General features: G+C 35.3%; 1 protein-coding gene and 1 long non-coding RNA gene across 2 annotated transcripts; one reads left to right on the top strand and one right to left on the bottom strand.

Moving 5' to 3' along the window:
* Positions 1-1,582: 1,582 nt before the first annotated feature.
* Positions 1,583-2,983, bottom strand: LOC129746997 (senecionine N-oxygenase-like). The gene is made up of 2 exons (XM_055741007.1): positions 2,371-2,983; positions 1,583-2,312 (listed from the first exon to the last, which is right to left on the bottom strand). Exons 1-2 carry the CDS (start codon positions 2,936-2,938, stop codon positions 1,612-1,614), a joined length of 1,269 nt encoding a protein of 422 aa, XP_055596982.1. The 5' UTR covers positions 2,939-2,983; the 3' UTR covers positions 1,583-1,611.
* A 5,174-nt stretch (positions 2,984-8,157) lies between these two features.
* Positions 8,158-9,112, top strand: LOC129743989 (uncharacterized). Its single transcript, XR_008736771.1, has 3 exons — positions 8,158-8,292; positions 8,355-8,687; positions 8,751-9,112. It is a non-coding gene; the product is annotated as an uncharacterized LOC129743989 (long non-coding RNA).
* Positions 9,113-18,112: the final 9,000 nt, after the last annotated feature.

The raw sequence follows: 18,112 nt of genomic DNA, 5'->3' as shown, positions 1-18,112 counted from the left end.
ACCACTGTGGAGAACGTCTAGTCTAATCTCTATAAATTTGGCCACTTTTAGGCTTCAGCCGCAGAATGTGATGGAATGATTCTACACTAGTGTGCCCCAAATTAGTATAGGATATTTAGAACCTGTGGAATGTTATGCGCTGCAGGCTAGAATTGCTCCTAGGCCTAGTACAAAGGCCCCATGCCAAATTTGGGCCAGATCGGACCACGGGAAATAGTTGCTCAACGAGCCTGAAGTTTTTTTGGGATTTTGAGACATTTTGTTCGGGAGAAACATGAAAAACCAATTTTTGATTAATAATTTTGATCCCTTGTGACCAATTTCTTTTAAATACGTTTTTTCTTGATTTTTATATTATGACAAATATTTCATCCCACGACGGCATTTCGATAAGAGTTAAGATAAAACAATTTTTAGCTTCAAAAATGAGATAACAGTTTAGATCAGGGGCTAAACAATTTAAAAAAAACTCGGCGAAAAATTTGTTTTGTGGTTTTTCATTAAACTAAGAGTCTGTAACTTAAATTTTAATCTATGGCGATAAAATTTGTTGAAATCGGTCATTATTTCACCAAATAACATGCATTTCAAATTGAGTGTTCCGGTCGTGGCGGTCGAACATTTTGACGCCTCATTGATAATGATGAATACCACCCTTAAAAATGTTATCCCATTTTTGAAGCTTAATAACTTTTTTATCTTAACGCTTATCGAAATGCGGTCTTGGGATGAAATTTTTGTCATAGTTTAAACTTCAATAAAAACCGTATTCAAAAGAAATCGCTCTTATGGGATCAAAATTATAAGTGAAAAAAAGTTTTCATGTTCAAACTTTAGGCTCGATGAGCGACCCCTTCCCGTAGTCCGATCTGGCACAAATTTGTCATAGGACCTTGTACTATTTAAGCATAGGTAGGATCAATTGTAGTCGGCAGCGCATAGCTTTTTCAAAAGTCGGGTCACTTGGGGCAGTCTGTTCAACACCGTTCGTTAACTGGTGCATTCTCCAACTTTTCTGCTGGAAAATCATGAATTTGGCGAACCCATTGCTGACATGCCAAGTGTTGGCATCCTCGCATGATCAAAAATCCGTTTCAACGAGTCTTGATGGCAGATCAGCTATTAGAGTAGTGTGGTCAAGATTCGAATCTGTGATGATACAATATGAAGGATTCGTAAACTGTCAAGAATTGGCCATGTAGTAGTTCAACCATAACACAGATGCTGCCAGTTGGTCATCGAGCATGTTTCTGTTTGACTTCCTTCTTGTGAACTAAGATTGGCATAACGATTCAGGAGAGGCTGTACACATTACATTACACTGCTGAGTTACTGCAGGTTACACTGCTAATCCCAAGCCTTTTGCCTGGCCGTCGCACCATGTTGCAGGATTGTCGTCCGCAAATCCCACCAGTTTGACTTCGTTGAGAGGCTAATGATATATTTGAGAGCTATTGAATTTAACGCTTTCAAGAAAAAACTGAACTACTTTCGGCAATGCGTAGAGAATACTGTATTTAATTTAGGTCAAACATGTTTTTGTAATTCCAACATTTAATAAATATTCTCATTTTGTCCTAAATAATATACAACGATAACGATTGCACAAATTCAAACCTCCTCAAAAGAATAATCGTCGACTATCCTGAAAACATCGTTTCTAAAGTTCAACAAATCATCATTGAAGCGCCGGCTGCTCTCGGTATGCAACGCGGCCATCACAGGTTTTATCGGTACCAACCCCGCTGTCTTAGCCAGATCTTCGTAGTAATCGCCCTGCGCAGGTCCCATCATGTGAGCTTGCCGCTTCTTGTAACCCAACCACCATCGGTGTTCCATCTGTTCGCGTTCATCGGCCCGCATTTCTTCCTTCTTCGGTAATCCGATTCTTCCGGTGTAGAACTGCAGACAGAATCGGATCTGGAGGTCGAACATCTGTGCCGCACAGACGTAGAAGGGGATCCCTATGAAAGCCATCGTTGGTTCTGCGATGTTAATACAGTGTTTGTACAGCGGTTGAACGTAGTTATCTTCAACGGTTATACCACAGGCCGGACTGAGGAATGGGAAACTGTAACGGTACCCGGTGCAGTACAGGATAATGGAGTAGTCGTTACGAGTATCGTCTACGAAAACTACACCACTATGAGTAAGTTCTTTGACATCCGGTTTCTCGGTAAGATTTGCAGGGAATACTGTTTTAAACGGTTCCGGACTGTGATGACTCAGAGTTACTTGGTTGGCATGTTTGGAAATTTCTAAGGCTATATCCATTCCGGAGGGACCAGCTCCTATCACCAGAACACTTTCGTCTAGAAGTAAAATACAGATTTTTAAAAGGTTGAAACTAAAGTCAGGAATTTAACCTACCTTTGAAGTGTTCCGCAGATCTATAGTCGTGGCTGTGAAGTTGCTTTCCTTTGAAGCGCTCTGAATTTGGGATGGACGGAACCATTGGGGTATGATAGTGACCATTGCAGACCAGGACATAGTCGAAGAAATGTATTTCCACCTTATGTTGTGGCAGATTTTTAACGGCTACCTTCCATTTCTTGGGACCGCCATCAACTGGTTCCACAAAAATAACATGGTGTTCCAGTTTGACCAGCCCGATCAACTCAAATGTACTTGCGTACAACTCAACAAAGTTCAGAATATCTTCTGCCGGAATGTACGACGCTTTTTGCCGAGGAATCGGAAAATCCGGAAAACCCATAACCTCCTTCGGTAGGTTTGTCCGCAACCCTTGGTACATGCTAGTGTGGATAGGCAGCCCATATTTGTCCTTGCCGACCGCGTCCGTGTAATTCCAGGTTCCACCCAGTCGATCGGTTTGTTCGAAAATCGTCACCTCGCCACCGGCTTCCACGATGCGTCGAGCAGCTGCAATCCCAGCTGTTCCTGCGCCGATCACACAGTAACTGTACTTCGGACTCATACTACCACCTTAAGCTCACTCCCAGAGAGAACTAAACCCGGGCTGATCTCGAAGCAGATCATTTATAGCACACTGCACAGCCGTTGCCGCTTCATAATGCATTTCCTTATCAAACGTGATCACATCATCACTAGTTATCAACACAACGGGGAGCAACGACGCCAGATCAGGAAGCTCACACGGTATCTCACAATGATGCTGATCCCACAACGACGACAACGACACGGATATGATCCTAGAGGCAGGCGTGTTAAGCTCGGCTTAGTTCGCCTTTTTCCCATGGTGAGATAGTAACGGCAATGATTAAGGCTTTATTTGTTCGCTCCTTGTTATGGTCGTCGGAACAAATCAAAGAATCATTGATAGAAACATGAGAAGAACTTATATTGACTGTCGATAAATGCACCACTGTTAACGGTAGATAGTAGACGAAAGTGTGTATTTTGTGCAACAATGACAGATAACGAACATTTGCGAGCGCCTTTAATCCTTTGTTTGGCTGCAGATCGTTATCTTCCCAAAAAAAAATGCACATTACTGACCTTGCACTTGGACCCGACTTGGCCAACACATTCGGAAGAAAGTATAGCATAGAACGTCTGCTCTGTATATCTCGCATTCGGCTAGCTTGTGCGCGCGTTTTTGATTACCGGAATTTGATTCGACTTTTTTTTTTGAGGTATTGGTGCTCTGCCTCATGATAAGGGAAAACTTGATTAATTAATGAATTATTCATACTTTTGTTGAATGGTATCGGATTGAATGAAACATTCTAATTCATTCGCAACAAGTGGGGGAAATAGGGGCATAATGGCCATCTTAAGGAAAACGCATATTTAACCCTCCAAAGCTGTTCAGGTCAATATGACCCGAAGCGCACATTTCAAACATCTTTATCATCACCCCAATATATTGAAGAACTGGGAATTTTTACAGATGAAGTATGTTCTATAAAAATGATTAATCAAATCGACAAAAAAAATTAAAATTTGAGTTTTGAAAATCGGTTCATTGGGAAATGAGATACAGCTAAGCAAAGCTAAAATAAGATGTCGTTTTTTTCAAGTGAGATTTTTTTCTACCGGAAGATTTGAGATAGCGGTCAAAACTTTTATTGAACCCCAACATATCTATACTTTGCCGGTTAGATGGATTTTTGACGATTTCAAACTTCAATGAAACACTTAAATACAGAAAAGCTGTAAGAAGTTATAAGTTTTTTAAAAATAAAATTGATTTCTCGGACTTTTTACTTTCTGAACCAGTTACTGATAACATGGTAAGGGGCCGTTCAGATACCACGTGGACAGAAAAATGAGATTTTTGACCCCCTCCTCCCCCTCCGTGGACAAGCGTGGTCATTTGGAAAACCCCTACCCCCCTCCCCGGATGTCCACGTGGACAGATTTGAAATATGTTTTTTTTAAATACCTGTAATTTGACAGTTAGAAAACACAACTTTTTCCTTTTTGTTATAAAAATGGCTGATTTTGAAAAAAAAAGCCGAATAAGAATTTCCTAAAATAATTTCTTTTTTTAATTTTTTAATTTCTAAATTATTATACCTGTTTATCACTTGCCTTCAAGTAGCTACTAATTGTTTAAATTTGAAACTGGAAAGCTATGCCATTATAAGATTTTGATTAGAACATCTTAATATTTATTCTCTTTTAGAAATTTTGAAAGTAAGTATGTCCACGTGGACATGACCCAAACCCCTACCCCCTCTCCGTGGACAAGCGTGGACATTTCCATACCCCCCTCCCCCCCCTAAGTTGTCCACGTGGTATGTGGACGGCCCCTAATACATATCGACTTTATTTTGAAATGTTGAGTAATTAGAATAAATTACCTACACAATGAATATAATATGATCAAAATCGGTTAACATTTACGGCCAGGAGAACGCTATCGAACTTCAACTCAAATTTCCCCAAAACGATTATTGGGGAACGGCTTTGGAAGGTTAAGCAAAGAAAAAAGTAACCCATGATACCCCACTCTCCTTTACTATCCGACTTTTTTTTTTTTCAAAATTTAAAATTTTCGCGTTTTTAAGATATTTACGATGCAAGAGGAAAAGAAAAAAATAATTTAGCACAGTTTCCTTAAAAATTCATCATTATCAAATTGATAGCTGACAAAACCGTTGATTATTCAAAGAATTACTGTGTGTGAGTGGTGGAAAAGTATGCAAACACTGGCAAAAATGTCCACAAAGTTCAAATCATGTGAAACACATGATCGGCAACTACGGTTAAGGGTCATCAGGAAGGTCAAGTATCATACCAGCATTTTTAATTTTCAATAAGCGAAAAACTAAGGATAGATCGCTGAAAAGTCCAAAAAATATATCTCCGATAAGCTGAAAGTGTTGCCTAGTAATGAGTCTTTCAAACCTAACCTCAAACGACAATTTTTTGCTAGTTCCAGGGCTCGTAAGCTGTACAGCCGGTATCGAGGCTATGAGACAGATGATTTTTGATGAATGACAAAACTTATGAAATACCCTATTTTAAACAAATTCCAGCGTTTGAATCCTATACCATGTCTGCTCTTGGCAAGATCCCGAGTTTATTAAAGTATGTATTTGCTGGTTATCTATATGTATATATATATATACACACTATTAATTTTTTGGTGTAAATTTATGTCAAAAAGGATGCACAAAAAAGAAGCATCACTTTGGACATAAAATTACACTGGAAAATACAGAAACGCTTGAAGACATAAAATTTCCGGCTATAATTGAATAGCACATTCGACATAATATTACATCATCAATGATGTAAATTTACGTCAAGTAGGACGCACAAAAGCGTAGCATCGTTTTGACATAAATTTAGATCATTGATGATACAATATAGCATCGTTTAACCACAGTATAAGAAAAGTTCAGATATCGGCATTTCGATAGCAACTTACTATCTTCTTCAGTGAGTGTTTTCGATTGAAAACGCTCGCTGTTAAAAATAGTAAGTTGCCACAAGTTGCTGTCGAAATACCGGTATCTGAACTTAGCTTATAACGTTGTTGAATTTAAAAAAATCTCTAGATTGCTTTGATTCAGCGTCGTTTATATTTTTAGTCATAGGAGCTTTCGGAGACACAATTTTAGAGGCACACATTTCATTTTAATATTCGTATTCTTATATTGTTTATGCAGCTTATTCCAAAAAACACAAATTTTATTTAAAAAAAATTACGGGAAATATTTATAAAAAACCTTAAATTATTCTTAACCTTTATAATTTCTAAAACACTCTATTGGCTGGTAGAAATAATTTCCTAGAAAAAATAGTGAACATATCAAATTAGTAACATTCTACAACTTCCAACATTCCTTTTTCAGCAACTCAGAAAAATCGGGTATTTTTTCATTTGGTCGTTTCGTTGTCAACGTATAGTATGTCGCTTGTCGAAGATGAACCGTTAAGAGGCAGTACTAAAGAACCTGCAAAATAATACAATATTAGAACAATATTCCGACATACAAAGCTTAAATCAGAAAACTTACTGCGCAAATTATCCACTTATGGTTTCGTTTCTGCTTCCAATGTTCCGTGCAGTTTTTGTTTGTGCAATCGAGCTACCATCTCGTTGTTCGAATCATATTTGTGTTAATCACAACAAGAGGGAATCGCCTTTTCACCCAAAAGAACACTTTCTGGCTTAAATTTCCCGTGACAATACGCACCAAAATAAAATGCACTTGCTTTTGTTTGTTTTGCTTCTGTTTTTTCGCAGGATTGCCAAATTGTAACCTCGCACATAATTTTACATCTTCTTAAATTTAAATTTAGGTCCCTTTTATAAGTTTATATTCAATGTGATTGAAAATTACATCTTTAATGAATTAGATCATAATACAATTAAGTCTTTCGAAAATTATGGCCCGTAAGCTTGGGTATTTGTTAAGTTTAGATTGAAAATGATGTGAAATTAAATCAATTCCTAATTAGGGCGAAATATAATTAGGTCTTCAAGCGTTTCTGTCTCGAGTAATTTTATAAATTTTTTGGTGTGTATATATAAAGCAATTTCTTTATGTTTGTTTGTTTGTCCTCTATAGACTCAGCCGTTTTAAGAGATAGAGGTCTGAAATTTGGCATGGATGCTCATTAGGACCAGGAATGATGAAAAATGTTTTTAGATTTTCGGATGACCCCATCTGAAAGGGGTCGTCCATACAACACAAATATTGTTTTCGCGATATTTACGTTACTTTTCGTCGGATCGTGTTGAAATTTTGCAAATGAGTGTTTTGGAAGACGAGCAATAGATTTCAGGTGTCAAATTTTGTGTAAGGGGTCGACCAAAGGGGTCGTCCATATTAAATGTTCGCTATTTTTTGCTATATTGACGTTATTATACATCGTATTCAGATGAAAATTGGTACACGACAGTTTTGAGTGTCATGCACGTATGATATTTAGTTCATTAGAGCTACACACCAAAAATTTTTCAAAATCACACGAGCCAGAAACGCTTAAGGACCTAAATTTCTTTCGTCCTAATTAATAAACAATCTAATTTTACATCATTTAAAATCTAAAGCACACGCACACCACGAAGAAGTAATTTCGAGCAAGCTATCTGCTTGTTATGATTTAAATTTAGGTTACCTAGCATCTAAATAAGAAATTTGAGAATATAAAATAACGTGTGCGAAACCGGTGCGTACTTCCGTTGTTTTTATCAGTGTTTTGAATGTGCCAATGAAAAATATATTGGAATATTTGGTTGACTGCTTCTTTTATTAGTGGTGAAATACAGATCGACAAAGATGAAAACAAAAAATATTATGCGCACGATTTGGTACCGGTAAGATTGAAGGTTTATAGTTTTGCTCGACTTAGTAGCCAAAAACATGATTTCGATTTTTTCCCCAACGCGTTGAATTTTATTCTTCATGCATATCAATACCAATTTGGCTGCACTTTTCAGAATGACAAATCCAGTAAATGTGAAAAAGTTTGTATATTAAAAAACTTATGAAGGTGTTTATACTTCAGGAACTAAATTGCTGAGCACACTGTCATTCTGATATTTAGGTATTTTAAAACAAAAAGAAATTATGTTAGCTTTTTCAGTGAAGTTGAATTGAAATAAAAAAAAAATATTTCGCTTGGAATATGTAAGTTAACTCGTTATGCAATGTTATGCTAGAATCTGTTGACAGCAAAACAAACACTGCTAGATCAAAACAAACCGAAAAATGGAACAGTGTTTTGTTTATTTCTAACCATCAACAGTTGAATAATCTATAAAATCCAACAGCACAGCGTCTGATTTGTACGACTTATCGTCTGATCATCATGTCCAAAGTCCGCAACCAAATGGCCAAAAATAAGGTAAGTAAATGCAAAAGTCTTGACTACTATGCAAATAACTTTTGGTTTAAATGCGTTTGCAGATCAATCAATGGGACAAACGGGACCGACTGAATTGCGAAATGAATTTTACTTGGAATTACATGAGCAGTGGGTGTTGCAGGAACAAAATCTGGAAAAAGACAGCTACCGGAGGCAGTTTTGTTAATCAGCAACATAAACAGCTCAGCTACAGATCTGGTTATGTTTTATTAAATGTATCGGAGTCCTAGAACGCAGCTGAATGATCGGATTTACGAGCTGAAATAGTGATGCTAAAATCTAGTGACCAAATTTTTTTTCCGGAATCAGCGGCTAACCATTTGAAATTTAGCCTTAAACCTGAAGGAAAACGTATGATTCTATCGCGTCTACAGGTAACATTGGATATTGTTGTTATTTATTATTTTGTTTTTATTTAACTTTTCAATTTTTTTTAGGTAAAAATCTTGAAACCACAGAACGCAGAAAGAACGTATCATGCAGTTTTCGGCTAGTTGCAGCTGCGGAAACAAACCGTTCCAATCAGAATTTTCATAGATGAAGGCTTTCTAAAAGCTGAATACGAAAATTTATTAGTGTGCTTCCCAATTGGATAAGATAGAGAAAAATTTGTAGCTGATCCAGAATAGTTGTAGTGCGATGCGAAATGCGATTCTTTTTTAACTACTATTACGATAGTTCAAAATAATGCACTGGTTGTACAAACTGAGAGCAACTGAAACTAATATTTTCACAAACTAGCATGTAGTTTTATAGATTTTAGATACTTAATAGATATAGATACTTAATGAACCCATAACAGTAGATACAAATAACAATGAATGTACACAATTGTCAAATACGTCTTTGGTAAAGTAAAGTTTTAATCGTATTGAGTGTGATTGTCGATATATCAATATAAACCAATATGAACTAGTTGACTTAGCAAAATAATTTATTCGAAACTACTAATTTGTAACCATCTCCTTCACTATGAATGTTCTTGAATAATTCATTCTTTCCGTTCTTATAATTTTTATTTTTGATGGATGAAGGAAGTATATAAACGTGAAAGCAGAAAAACGCAGTATAACATTTTAAAAAATTAAATAAAAATAATAATGGAATATATTTTGTACCAAATTAGCACTGCCCACGATGTAAACAAGCTGTCAAATATTGAATCGAATGATTTCCTAAGTTTTCATGAACAAGAATATTTCGATAGTTTTCACTTCAGGAAGTCAAATTATAGTTGAAATAAAAAAATTTTAAAGAAATTTTCAACTTAAATGACACCTCATGCTTATTTGTCTAATATGCAAATTTAAACTGGATTTTTATATATAAGAAAAGAGACATAATGAAAAACATTTTACTTGACTTGTCAATAAATTCTGATGCAAAATGTTCAACAGCAGAAAACGAATATATTTTTTCAACAATTATTTTAAATCTATACAATTTGTCCATATCAGACATCCTCGACATTTGGAAATTCTTTTACATTTTATTCACGTATCAAACAAAATACGACATTTATTACCACTTTTCATCGAGATGGTCCTTGGTAAATCTAAGTAAATCTATTCAATAATTCACTCCAGTCAACAACTTTGAAAATATTCTCAAGAAAACAAAACATGACCCACAGGGTATATCAACCAGCAATTAAAATAAATATGAAACGTTTCTTAAAAACGTTGTTTCTAGTCTAAATTTACATCGATTGCAATGTGAAATATCTATATAAATAACAGATCGACCGATGTGAAATCATATTCATCAAACATCCTCATGGCTTGTGATTTTACAAGTCACGATCACAAAACATAAATTTGTGGTTAAAGCGATGGTACAGTTTTTTTCATCCCTTTAGATGTAAATATAAGTGACTTGTTTTTTGCTGTATAATATGCCTCTAAAATTGTGTCTCCGAAAGCTCCTATGACTAAAAATATAAACGACGCTGAATCAAAGCAATCGAAATATTTGTTTTATTCAACAACTTTATAAGATAAGTTCAGATACCGCTATTTCAATAGCAACTTGTGGCAACTTACTATGTTTATCAGTGAGCGTTTTCAATCGAAAACGCTCACTGAAGTTGCTATCGAAATGCCTATATCTGAACTTTTCTTATACTCTGGTTAAATTAAAAGCTATTTTTCGATTGCTTTGATTCAGTAGAATTATTCACATATTAGAATGTACGATGCAAAATTATATCATCAATGATCTAAATTTATGTCAAAAATGATGCTACGCTTTTGTGCGTCCTACTTGACGTAAATTTACGTCATTGATGATGTAATATTATGTCGAATGTGCTATTCAATTATAGCCGAAAATTTTATGTCTTCAAGCGTTTCTGTATTTTCCAGTGTAATTTTATGTCAAAAGTGATGCTTCTTTTTTGTGCATCCTTTCTGACATAAATTTACACCAAAAAATTAATAGTGTGTAGAAGGACGGTTGACCGGTTCTTCGAAAGTGTTAAATAGTGTTTCAGTTCCATGAAGAAAGTTGTAAAGGAAAGGAAAAGACAAATTAAGTTGAGGTTGTTTCATTTATGGGTGGAGGTAAATCCTGACCCACACATGGGCAGGGGAGGTGTCTGAGTTCTTCGATAAAAAAAGTGATTTGCTGTTCTGGTCAAGCCAGTGAAGGAAATGAAAAAAAAAGCAGTGCATGCAGTTAGTGTTTAGTGATAAAATGGATTGTAAAGAGTATACAAAATCGTCAACTGGGAGGTAAGCCCAGTGAGATAAAAGGGGTAAGGTCAAAGGTAGCCAATTTTTCATAAAACTGTAAGGGTAAGATTATTAAATAAAATCATATTTGAATAATCAATCAACTGCAAACTGGTTAGGCAATACACGGATGCCGGAATACCTGTTGTAAATTTATAAAATTTATATTTGATAAATTTTAAACTAGTGTTGGAGATGATTGAAATATTCTTCCAGAATCAAAACACACAGTAAAACGACAAACACACATTTCATAACAGTTCATACGAAGCCATGGTATCGGGTTTGTTTCACCCTCCATTTGATATTTGCTGAACCAATAATTTAAAGAATGCAGGATGGAACATACTTTAATAAAACTGCTGTGAATCCGTGTACCCATGGTGGATTACCAACATACAACATAACATTAACTATAGTTATTTAGCAGAATTTTCACTATTTTTTACCTATACATCATAATATATTTTTAAAAGCAAGTCATAAATATTCATTCATTTTCAGATATTCATGGAATGTATAGTTTCAATTAGTACACATAAAAATTGTGTAGATTCTCTTTCCTCGAGTCTCACTGTTTACTTTTTATTTATATCGCAATTGACTTCTGAATTCTTTGTAATTTAATTGATTATTTCCTGAAGCATGTAGGGTACCCGAACTTGGCCCCTAAGGCATGGTTGACTATATTTCCCATGATTGTAGTCTTCCTGTAATATGTACCTTCAAAAGTCCTTCGACAAATATGATTGCTTACTAGCCTGAAATGTAGTAAAAATATGTCCTTGCTTTAAAGCGGTGGATAATTTGAGATTAATCTGATTAAACTATTGATTGAAATGCTCCTTATTGTGGCCCCCGTTCCGAATTTTGGCCCTTTATAAGTTCCTTAAATTGGCCGCCTCTAGAAGAAATTTGCTTCACTAATACAACAACAGCCCCCACGAATTCGTTGATAATATCCTGGAAGAAAGCACAACAATGTTCTGTGTTGTTTTCAAAAAGTCGGAAGTACGAACTGTCAATCAATTTTTAGAATTGTTATTTGAGTGCAGAATTATAATCTTACGTTAAAAAGTTTCACTTGTTTGTTTCAGTTTTTGGTGTGTTTAAAATTTCTATTATCAGAATAACAATCTAGAACAAATAAGTTCCAAAATATTGCATTGGTTAACATAAATATGTTTATCAACCTAGCAAACAAATCGTTTGTTCAATTTTTTAAAATGAAATCATGATAGATCTGTTTCCATTGAAGTTAACATATGATAGTGAATGTTCATATTTTTTTTATTCCACTCCCATAAAAGGAGGAGAGACATTTTAAAAACCATTATGACCGAGGCAAGAAGCAAGCTAAAGCTAAAACTCAAGTAAGCGAACGATTTTTTGAATCATACATTTTTAAAATGTCGCCCTTAGGAATTTTCTAGCAATCGTTTGCGTACACTCGGATAGAAAAACAAGACAAACTATCGCTCACTCCAGCCAGCCTGATAGAAACAGATTGCATCTCACTCGTTCGTTTGGGAACTATAGCCAATGGAAGCGAACAACAAATATAAAAGCTGGGTGAAATTCAAGCTGCATCCCACTCGCACTCATGCAAAATCATCACCCAAACTCGGCAGCGTTTCCTTCGCATATTCCTTTCCTACGGAAAACAAACGTCGTCACCTCTGCTGATGCACAGTGATCCATAATATAAAACAAACTTGGTCAAAATATTATTTTTGATTTCACATGAAATTGAAAACAATAAAATTTAGCTCTTAGTTACATAATTTTTCAACATTGTGATGTAATTACTTTATTGAATAAACATAATATTTAGAATGTCATAATTTGAACTTTGTAACCATTCCTTTCAAAGCGACACATATACAGCAAATGTTCATCTCCAGCACAAATAAAATGAAATCAAAATACGTTGAACCTTATTTCCAATTGTAAATTTTATTTTGGGCATGGATAGAGTAACTTCAACGAGATCCAAGATATCGATTCGGATCCGAATCCGGTTGATTTCGTGCTCTGAAGTAAATTTTGTTATAAGGAGAAGTTCTAGAAATTTACCAAAGAAAAAGGCAGCTAAACTTGTAGCATTATAATCCCAATTAAGATGCCAAATACACTTAAGAGATAAATAAATTGATTATAGTCTAAAATACATTTATGGTATTTTCAAGTTATTTCAATCCTTCTTTTTACTTTCGACCGGCTTTCAAATTTCCAGACCACTGTGCACTAACGGCCGAAGATTCGGCTGCCGGCTGCCGGCTACCGTCTGCCTGCTGATTTCGTTCTCACACATACATACAAACCTCAATTAGTGGAATTTCATGCCAAGATTAGGTGAAAACAAATGTTTATATTTTCTTCAATTTTAGATCAAATATGTACGTTGTTTGGAGTAGGTTATAATTTTATATTTTTTGCCACGTTTTGCTGTATCCAACGATATTTTTTAGTGATTTTTTCATAGGGAATTGTGTATTTAAAATCGATCCGAAGATGGCAGATGCACTAGCAAGGTAGGTTCATTTCAGATTTTTTCCGAAAATCGTAATTTTACTTCCAGTTTGTCATGTGAAAAAAAATTATTACGCAGTTATTTGGATTCAATAGCGGACAAATGCTATGCAGAATGTAAACAAATGCGATTTTCTTTTATGTTTGATTTATTTTATATTTTTAGGCATATGTTTGACACATAAATTACCAAAATGTATTTTGGCATGCCAAGATAAGGAGCATGCCAAGTTAAGGCTCACTTACCCTACACCGCCAACATAATGTAAACATTTATTATAACATTTTTTTATTCATTTACTTTGACAATATAGCTTCCCTGAATTATTATTTGTAGGGCGTGGTCATGTTTACTGTTCTTAGTTTTTTGTACTTAAACTGAATTTATCATTTTCGATATTTTGTTCAAATATTTTGCTTCGCGATTTTTTAATAGTATAAAATTTGTTCATTTTAGATCAGATGGAAATAAGTATGGTTATATTACTGAATAAGGTCGGTTACAGCTAAAGGTAAGCTTAGAGTGTTTTGAGGTAAGATGGGTATAAAGGTAAGGTTATTCTGTTGTATAAATATTTCATTTATTGACTATATTATATAAGAACGTCCAATCCTGTCGAAGATTTATAACACTGAAAATGTTATGAATTTTTTACGGTTGCGAAACTGTTTGCTTGTTCTGCAAATAAGACATACACATACACGAAATACATTCATTACATGACAGTTCAAACGAAGCCATGGTGTTGGGTATGTGGTATTTTTCATTGAAGATTGGCCGAACTAAAAATCTAAAGAATGCAATTTAGCGCATACGTTGGCGAAACTGCGGTGAATCCGTGCACCCATGGTGGATTATCTACATATATATACATACGAAAGTTTTGAGTGACACGCAATCGATTTGAGATATCAAATTTAGTGTAAAGGGCCGGCAAAAGGGGTCTTCCGTATTAAATTTCCAGTATCTTAGTGATATTGACGTTTTTATACATCGGATTGGGATGAAAATTTGCACATAGGAGTTATTAGGGACAAAGAACTGATTTCACTTATCCAAACTAAAATCAGGGGTTTTCAGACGAAATTCAGACGAAATTTGGTAAACGAGAGTTTTGAGAGATGAGCAATGGATTTCAGGTATTAAATTCAGTTTAAGGGGCCGGCAAAGGGGGTCGTCCATATAAACCTTTCAATATTTTTGCAATATCTTCGTTATTATACATCGGATTGGGATGAAAATTTGCACACGGTAGTTTTCAGGGACGGGCAATCGATTTCAGATGTAAATGTCTTGCATTTGGTCGACGAAAGGGGTCGTCCATATAAATTAATTTTTCACTATTTTTAGCAATATTGACGTTATTATACAATGGATTGCTTTGAAAATTTGCCCACGGGAGTTTTGAGGGAAGGGCAATCGATTTCAGATATCAAAGATTATATAAGAGCCCCCGAGAGGGGTTTAGCTTTTTGGCAATAATTGCGTTGTTATGCAATGATTTAGTCGAAATTTATACACGTAGGTAGTTATTGATTCCTGATTTCAAATTTAGTTGCAGACGACAGAAAAAGTGTTCGTCCAATATTTTTGCGATTATTACTTAACAATGAATTCAAAAGTTATCTGGAAAATGCTTGGCAATTGACTTTCATACAAATTGTTCATGACATATTCCAAGTTGAAAGCGAAACAGAGTTCGTATGGGATCAGCTAGTATATATATATAAAAAAGCAATTTCTATATGTTTGTTTGTTTGTCCTCTATAGACTCAGCCGTTTTAAGAGCTAGAGGTCTGAAATTTGGCATGGATGCTCATTAGGACCAGGAATGATGAAAAATGTTTTTAGATTTTCGGATGACCCCATCTGAAAGGGGTCGTCCATACAACACAAATATTGTTTTCGCGATATTTACGTTACTTTTCGTCGGATCGTGTTGGAAATTTGCAAATGAGTGTTTTGGAAGACGAGCAATCGATTGCAGGTGTCAAACTTTGTGTAAGGGGTCGGCCAAAGGGGTCGTCCATATTAAATGTTCGCTATTTTTTGCGATATTGACGTTATTATACATCGTATTCAGATAAAAATTGGTTCACGACAGTTTTGAGTGAGATGCAATCGATTTGAGGTATCAAATTTAGTATAAAGGGCCGGCAAAAGGGGTCGTCCATATTAAATTTCCAGTATCTTAGTGATATTGACGTTTTTATACATCGGATTGGGATGAAAATTTGCACATAGGAGTTATTAGGGACAAAGAACTGATTTCACTTATCCAAACTAAAATCAGGGGTCGGCCAAAGGGGTCGTCCATGTTAACATTCACTGTTGATGCAATATTGTCGTTATTATACATCGAATTCAGACTAAAATTGGTAAACGAGAGTTTTTGAGAGATGAGCAATGGATTTTAGGTATTAAATTCAGTTTAAGGGGCCGGCAAAGGGGGTCGTCCATATTACCCTTTCAATATTTTTGCAATATTGTCGCTATTATACATCGGATTGAGATGAAAATTTGCACACGGTAGTTTTCAGGGACGGACAATCGATTTCAGATGTCAAATGTTTTGCCAGGGGTTGAATAAAGAGGTCGTTCATATAAATAAATTTTTCACTGTTTTTAGCAATATTGACGTTATTATACAACGGATTGCTTTTGAAATTTGCACACGGGAGTTTTGAGGGAAGGGCAATCGATTCCAGATATCAAAGATTGTATAAAAGGCCACCGAAAGGGGTTTAACATTTTGGCAATAATTGCGTTGTTATGCAACGAGTGAGTCGAAATTTATACACGGGGTTTTTTGGCATAGTCAATTGATCCTGATTTCAAATTTAGTGGCAGACGACAAAGTGATCGTCCAATATTTTTGCAATTATTACTTAACAATGAATTCAGAAGTGCATCTCGAAAATGCTTGGCAGTTGACTTTCATACAAACCTTTCATGGCATATTCCAAGTAGAAAGCGAAACGGAGTTCGTATGGGATCAGCTAGTTTTGTATAAAATATAATGATTCGCCAAAATTCTGCTCCTGTGGAAAAAAACAACAATTTTCAAAACGGAAACTTCGAAGCCTTAAAAGAGTAATCTTGTATGTACCCTACCGCAACCTACGATCTTTGCTAACCGATTATATTTTAAGTTCAATCTCACGATGGTTTTACTTTGTTATTGTCAGATTTTGCCAGCAGAAATTCCATTAAAAACGCTTTAAAGTGGCTCAAAAATAATCAAATTTTGTTAATTTCAAAACAGCTGTATCCACTAAATTGCCCTCAGCTTCTTTTAAAAGAGAAGTATTGGACCGAAAAGTAGCAGAAATTGAAGGAATATGATGCAGTCATCTAAAATACAGATTAGATGAAGTATAAGGTTGAAAAACTGATCACAGTCATGACTGAAAAAAGTGTGCACCGGCCGATGGAAGGTACCAAGAATAAAGTAGAAATTTTTCTTACAAAAACGATGATTTTTTTCAAATTATTTCATGAATTATCATAAGATTATCTTCATTTCCTACATAGAAAGTATTTCGATCAATCAAATGGAAGAAAGTTGGATCACTAGCGGGAAGAAATGTAGGAAAAAGGCAATTGATTGTAAAACGCACTTTTAGACGAGTCCAGAACCATTTTTTCCTTCACAAGTCTCGCCTTTATGTTCCGGAGAAGTACTAGGAGCAATAGTTGACAATTTGATATTTAGTAGGTACATACTTTAAACAAAGAAGAATGCCCTCAAAAGCGATCGCTTTCCTTGTGGTGGAGTGATAAAAAGTCAGCGATGTTGATTTTGTGCCGCTGAACTTTTAATAACTTGGATCATATAGAATATTGTGAGTTATTTTGAAAATATCCATGATTCGGAAAAGTTGGAGGCTCTTCTTTATTGCATCTCAACAACTAGAATTATGCCAAAGGAGACTGGGCAAATATGTGTAAAACTTGGATTTCCGATGTACTCAAATATGGTATACGGTTCGAAAGGTGACGAGACAAAAATATGGGCCCATAAAATCTGGAGTGATCAATTTCCGTTACGTCGACTGCTAAGCTGGATTCATTGACCCTGTTGTTGTTTACAGCATTTTTGTGTTCTTTAAGTCGAACTTTAAAATCGTTTGTTAAGTGTCGGGTCCTGTAATACGCCGTGTGTTAATTGTGTAGTGATGTTCTTACGTTGGTATAAATCCGCTTTAAAATGAATATTTTTTCAACGGTAGATTTTTTTGGCCTTTTAATGACTTTTTCTTGTCACGTCAAGACTTCCATATATTGTGTCTCAGTCTCCTTTGGCATAAGGCCTTCTGGGACGCCAAAGAACTATTTCAGCCCCAAGGTTTTGATTCCAGAACAATAACACCTATTTGTGGACCACCCTTCAAATAAAAAAAAATTGACTAACAATTCCTCGAAAACTCAAATCTCCCGTCGTTTTTTGCCGGAACAAATTATGTAACGCGTTTTTTGGCCCAAATATTTAAACCATTGCAAATGCACAAATCAAATCAATGACATCGTAGCC

Source organism: Uranotaenia lowii, chromosome 2 (assembly GCF_029784155.1).
Source record: "Uranotaenia lowii strain MFRU-FL chromosome 2, ASM2978415v1, whole genome shotgun sequence".
In the NCBI taxonomy this organism is placed as follows: Eukaryota; Metazoa; Arthropoda; class Insecta; order Diptera; family Culicidae; genus Uranotaenia; species Uranotaenia lowii.
This window is presented reverse-complemented; position numbering and strand designations above follow the sequence as displayed.